We start from the raw sequence: 5,985 nt of genomic DNA on the forward strand, positions 1-5,985 counted from the left end.
GGCTTAAAAGGTTAAGGATGATAATTGCTACCTCAGCCAAAGACCGAAGGCAGAAGCCAAGCTTGCATCCTGCTGTCCTCACCTTGTGAATCCAAACCAGGAGTCACTTTTTTTTTTCTTTTCTTTTCTTTTTTTCGGAGCTGGGGACCGATCCCAGGGCCTTGCGCTACTAGGCAAGCGCTCTTCCACTGAGCCAAATCCCCAACCCCCAGGAGTCACTTCTTGACAAAGGCTTCTGAAGCAAGTGCCTGAGTGGTTTGGGTTGCTGTTTTGAAGCTGAGCATGGTGGTTGAAGCCTTAAATCCCAGCTCTTGGAAGGCTGTGGAGGAAGATCACTCCAAGGTCAAGGCCATCTTGGGTGAAATGGGTAGTTATGAAAGGCACACTGACTGGTGCTTTTTGTCATTGACACAGCTACCAGTGTGAGGACTATAGTTGAAAAGCCAGAGAAACCTGCTCTCTCTTTGGCCTTGAACGTGTCCTTTTGCAACACCACATCCCATCCAACTAAACCAGAGTCCTGTGACAACAACCCAACGGCATCCCTTGTCACTGACCACCCTCTTTGTTTTCTTGCTCCCGCACACCTGTCCCCTGAGGTGCACCACCTGTCCCCAAAATGCTGAGACAGCCAGCAGCATCTTCTAGTTCCCAGGGCTCAGACATCACAGGCTTAAACGTTCATCTGTTTTGTTTGCTTGTGGTTTTTTTTCCCTTATAAAGCACCTCTTGGAACTTAAGCACACCCCCAGCCGATGATCTTCCTGCTTCCACAGTGTAGGGGTGCAGCAGAAGCACCAGGGTTATTCACAGATGCAGATGGAACCCAGGGCATTCCGCTTGTTAGGCAAGTGCTCTGTCCGCTGAGCCACGTCGCCAGCCTAACTACCAGGTCCTCACATTGAAACTATCTGCCATCAGAAGAGATGGTAACCCGTCTACCTCAGTGCTCCCCACTCTACCTCTCAACCCAAACAGGCGACACTCCACATTAGTTGACCAGTCTCCTAGGCCTCATCTTGCTGTGAAGTCATCTTCCCTCCTCCCCCTTCTGCAATCCAGTCTCCCTGGATATTCCCAGAGATCTTCAGATACATATTTGACCATCCTATATGCTCTCAGGGATTTATATAGAGACACAAATCCAAATGCAAACGACATCACAAGATCACTGTTCTGCCATCATGACTGCCCAGCCTCTCGGCTACTTTTTGTGTGGCTACTGGAGTGACAGGTCTTATGGCTTGTTGACCTTATCTTTCAAGCATCTCTGTGAACTGTGAAGATCTCTCTCTCTCTCTCTCTCTGTGTATGTGTGTTGTGTATGTGTGTAGACAGGGTCTCACTATGAGACCTGGAAGTCACTATGTAGAACAGACTGGCCTCAAACTCATAGAGATCTGACTGCCTCTGCATGGGCCTCCAGGCTCTGTGTGTATGTTTTGGCAAAGTCTCAAGTAGTCCAGGCTAGCCACGAGGTTTCAGTGTAACAGAGGGTGACCTTGAACACTGCTCTGATCTTCTTGCCTCCACTGCTGAACTTCTGAATACTGGGATTACAGGTGTGCACTACCCATGATTTATGTTCTGCAGGGGACAGGACACCTGCTGGGTTAGCACTCTGCAGCTTTTATTTTTTTTCTGCTTTCTTGAAATAACCTCTTGGTATGTGTTCCTGTCTTCCAAGTCACACTGATCCTCTTCCACAGGCCCCTAGAATCCTGAGACACCACATCCCTCGGGACTTGTGGTTGTAGAAATGAGGGGAAAGTACCAGAAAAGGCACAGACGTGCTGTAAGGACACATCAACAGAGTAACAAGATCTTGACCAGAACTGACCCATGATGGGCAAGCTGGTAGTGATGTAGGGGCACTGGGAGCCAGGCACCCAGAGGACTAAGGTAGATTCTTATAAAGTTCTGGAGTGGGAGGAACCCTGCACAGCACCGCCTCCTGTCAGTGTGAGGGCAGGGCCTGTGAAACTGTTGGTTGCCGAGGGGGCAGGGCCTCTGCTGCACCACCTCCTCGCCGGCACCTGGTGGGCGGGGCCTCGCATTGCACCTCCTCGCGGGCTCCGGGGCGGGTGGCTTGCATTAGAGGAGATATGGCTGCGCTGGTGGAGCCGCTGGGGCTGGAGCGGGGTAAGCGCTCCGAGGGTCCAGTCCCAGCTATGGGCTCCATTGGGCCGCGACAGGCCTTGCAGATGCGAGGGTTGGGGGGCGGATCTAGTTAGGGTGGGCGGGGCGCGGCCTGCAGTCTGAGGGCGTGGGAGGGTCTGGGGCGGAGCGCCCCACCAACACCTCGCCCGAGGTTGGGGTCCCGGGGACCCGCGGGGCGCGTGGATCGCTTCCAGAATGACCTCGGTTGCCCTTCTTGCTGCTGGCGTGTGTTCTCGCGGTCCCTGCCGCTTTCTGCAGACGTGTCCCGGGCTGTGGAGCTGCTAGAGCGGCTGCAGCGTAGCGGAGAACTGCCCCCGCAGAAGCTGCAGGCCCTGCAGCGGGTCCTGCAGAGCCGCTTCTGCTCCGCCATCCGCGAGGTGAGCACCTCGGTACTGTATAAGTTGTAGTTTCCTTGCACTCCGCGGCGGGGGCGGCGACGGGCGAGCAGACGAGGACACCCGTGTCCAGGGTTATTGACTGGCAGCTACCTGTCGTTGCCTTGTCTCCAACTCCCCCAGGTGTATGAACAGCTCTATGACACGCTGGACATCACTGGCAGCGCCGAGGTGCGGGCTCATGCCACAGCCAAGGTAAGCTCCTGTCCCCGCAGCTCCGGGTGACCACGAAAACACAGTGCCCTCCAGGCTGGCTGTTTCTGCGCCCTCCTTCACATTTGCGCATCTCTCTTCCACCCTATGAAGATTTTTTTATAATGCCCTTTAAATAACTGCACATTTTTAACTTGAATGCACACGAGATTCTCTCTAGCAACAGGCTTGGAAACTGGTCTCACTTTCCTGCCGGTAAGATGACCCTAAAAGGCAATCCGGTTGGATGTTGTGAACAGGGACACCTTTCCAAACTGCAGTGCCATGCTCGTTACTGCCTGCAGACTTAGGACTGTTCCCACCTGATCCCTATCAACCCACCCCCGGAGGGGGGCGCTTGTTTCTATTTGTCTGAGAACAAGATTGGCACGTGCTAAGTACTGAGGTCTTACTTCTCCCTGGCTTGGGGAAGAATGCAAATGTTCTCAGGTTTGAGTCACTACAGGATAACTTTCTGTTGAGCTGTGTCAGGATTCCCCTGTTTGACCTTTGTGGCTACCCTGGCTGGAGTGCCCGTATCTCAACAAGGATCTCTCTCATGGAGGCACCTTCTCTCTTCCAGGCTACAGTGGCTGCTTTCACAGCCAGTGAGGGCCATGCCCATCCCAGGGTCGTGGAACTACCGAAGACTGATGAGGGTTTGGGCTTCAACATCATGGGCGGCAAAGAGCAGAACTCGCCCATCTATATCTCTCGAGTCATCCCCGGAGGTGTGGCTGATCGCCATGGTGGCCTCAAGAGGGGAGACCAGCTGCTGTCTGTGAATGGTGTGGTGAGTGGGGTTGGTAGTGACTGTAAGGCAGCACTGGTGGATGGTCCTGTTCCTACCACACAGGGAGCACAGCCTTTGTAGACAGCTCTGTGGGTTGCACTGCTGACTCCCTAGGACTTCAGAGAGCCTAGCTAGGAACCACCAGACCAGTGGAGATGGGAGTTTTTGTCAGGAGGAACATTTGGCTTGGAGGTTGAAGGATGGGTAATTCGCTGGACTAAGATGTGGAGGGGTGGTTCTGGCTGAGAGCAGAGAGCATCTCGGAGATGAGGAGAAAGACTGGCTCTGATCGAAGTCTGGGCTGAAACCGCAGTGATTAGAACCCAAGGAAAGGGGGTTGGGGATTTAGCTCAGTGGTAGAGCGCTTGCCTAGGAAGCGCAAGGCCCTGGGTTCGGTCCCCAGCTCTGAAAAAAAAAAAAACCAAAAAAAAAAAAAAAAAAAGAACCCAAGGAAAGACACCGAGGAGGCTGGTCCGCCAGGAAAGCTAGGCTTCTGTCCCTGGGCTTGAGGGCAGGAGAGCAATAGGCTTAGGGGCTGTAGACAGGTGGGACAGGGTCAGTGGCCTGGTTCATTGAGGACACTGGGACTCTAAGCTATACTGACATGCAGTTTTTAGCTAGTGGCTGCTGTGTCTAAAGTTGGTGATCCACTAGAGGGATATAAGGCCTCGGAGACTTGACCCCAGCAGCCATGTCACTACCCACTGGTCCCATGTCCTGGGTAGGGTGGTAAGGGCAGCGGTTTGGGCCAGGAGTCTGTGCGAGGCCTGCCCTGCAGAGTGTGGAAGGCGAACACCATGAAAAGGCAGTGGAACTCCTGAAGGCCGCCCAGGGCTCAGTGAAACTGGTGGTGCGTTACACCCCTCGGGTGCTGGAGGAGATGGAAGCCCGCTTCGAGAAGATGCGATCTGCCCGTCGGCGCCAGCAGCACCACAGCTACTCGTGAGCCTCCAGTCACCACCCTATCCCTGCTGCCTACCCCAACCTCAGATACCCAAAGCAGGCCAGTGATCCCAGCCGCCTTCAACATTTATCCCTGGCTCTTCACCAGAGGCTTCCAGACCTTTGACCCCTGTCATGGTAGCCAAGGCCCTGGGACCCTCTGGCTCTCCAATCCCAGAATCCCTGTGCCTGTTTTTCTGAACTGTTGTCTCCAGAACCCCACCCTTGAACATCTTATGCGTCCCCCCACCCACCACTAAGCCTCCCCTTTGCCTAAAACTCCCTCTCCACACCCTCACAGGTCCTTGGAGTCTCGAGGCTGAAATCACAGAGCAGGACCCGCCTCCTCCCCTGTACAGTATTATTTATTGTCACTGGCTCCTTATTTAAAGATCTTTAACCCTCACCGAGTGTCTTGTGTGTCTGTCGCGCATCCTGGAATAGTCTCTGTGGGGGAGGAGGACAGTGAAGCTGAGGTTAAGAACAAGCTCTTTCCAGTGTGTGTACCATGATAGACACCGCTCGAGCAGCTCTGAAGGCGGAGGCTGGCCGGTGTCCCAGAGACTAGACCCAAGGCTGCGTCGATGTGAGTGCCAGGGCGCAACACCAAGGACCACTGTCCCCAACCCTTAAGAGGTTTGGAAGGCCAAGGCCTGGCAGGTCCCCTGCTGTGAGTCGGACGCGGGAGTCTTGAAACGCAGCAGAAGCCTGATCATTGCCTCTGTAGGCGGGGCGGAGCGAACCATCCGCTGGGGGAACCCTGCGGGCCGTGCCACCGTCTGCGTGGGAGTCGGGGGTTGGTGGGGCGCATGCAGTTCCCTAGACGGGCGCAGGGGTGCAGAGTAACACGCACTCGCCACCCATCATCCACTCGCCTCACCTTCCAACCGAGCACATCCTTCCGGGAGCCGCCCTTGTCTTAAAAAAAAAAAATCCCACCTTGAATGTTGAATTCCCATCCCGCCGCCCAGCCCTCGTGTCCCGTGAGACGCGCGCCGCCGCGGGGACCCGGGGTCGCGACTCGCGCTCCACGCTGCGCGCTACTAGATTCAGGTGACATCATCTTCTGCCGGACTCCGCCTCCCTCCCAGGCCGCCGCACGCTGCATGCCTATTGGTCGCTGCACCACGAGTCCCGCCCCCAGCTCTCCGCCCGCGCGGCCCCTCCCTCCCGATGAGGAGGCGGGGTCTGGTCGCCGGCCGGCACGGACGACAATTCTCATTGGCCATTCAGCGCCGTCCGTCAGTCTTCTGTTAAAGGGGCCACGACCGCCCGGGATCTGTGGGGGGGAGGGGGAGGGAGGAGAATTTTTTTGGGGGGGAGAAGGTGGGATTTGGGGGGGCGCTGGTGGGCACCCCTGGATCTGGCGATTGCGGCCTCGCGGGGGGAGGCTGTACGGTGACAAGGGCAGGGGGCTATTTTAGGGAGTAAGAAGGCTGTGAGACCGTGAGGGGGAGGGGGGTCCCCAGCGCTGGAGCCGGAGCAAGAGACGCTGAGCCCGCG

The 5,985-nt window shown here is 56.0% G+C and overlaps 1 protein-coding gene across 3 annotated transcripts; it reads left to right on the top strand.

Moving 5' to 3' along the window:
• Positions 1 to 1,915: 1,915 nt before the first annotated feature.
• On the top strand, positions 1,916 to 4,888 carry Lin7b (lin-7 homolog B, crumbs cell polarity complex component). Of its 3 annotated transcripts, none has more exons than XR_004386919.1 (6): positions 1,916 to 2,142; positions 2,419 to 2,537; positions 2,679 to 2,750; positions 3,331 to 3,540; positions 4,266 to 4,482; positions 4,784 to 4,888. XR_004386919.1 is itself a non-coding variant. In XM_032893653.1 (6 exons), exons 1-6 carry the CDS (start codon positions 2,106 to 2,108, stop codon positions 4,803 to 4,805), a joined length of 624 nt encoding a protein of 207 aa, XP_032749544.1. In that variant the 5' UTR covers positions 2,017 to 2,105; the 3' UTR covers positions 4,806 to 4,888. The 3 variants fall into 3 exon arrangements, 1 of the variants encoding a protein (XP_032749544.1); XR_004386920.1 differs by having other exon boundaries at positions 1,918 to 2,142; positions 4,293 to 4,482; XM_032893653.1 differs by having other exon boundaries at positions 2,017 to 2,142; positions 4,319 to 4,482.
• The last annotated feature ends 1,097 nt before the right edge of the window (positions 4,889 to 5,985 follow it).

This window comes from Rattus rattus, chromosome 2 (assembly GCF_011064425.1).
Source record: "Rattus rattus isolate New Zealand chromosome 2, Rrattus_CSIRO_v1, whole genome shotgun sequence".
NCBI classification, from domain to species: Eukaryota; Metazoa; Chordata; class Mammalia; order Rodentia; family Muridae; genus Rattus; species Rattus rattus.

What these genes read in the sequence shown, in the direction of transcription:
- Lin7b (XM_032893653.1), top strand. Translation starts at nt 2,106, where the DNA reads ATGGCTGCGCTGGTGGAGCCGCTGGGGCTGGAGCGGG. An exon ending in GCCGCTGGGGCTGGAGCGGG is followed by an intron (nt 2,143 to 2,418) that starts GTAAGCGCTCCG and finishes CGCTTTCTGCAG; the next exon opens with ACGTGTCCCGGGCTGTGGAG. An exon ending in CAGCAGCACCACAGCTACTC is followed by an intron (nt 4,483 to 4,783) that starts GTGAGCCTCCAG and finishes ACACCCTCACAG; the next exon opens with GTCCTTGGAGTCTCGAGGCT.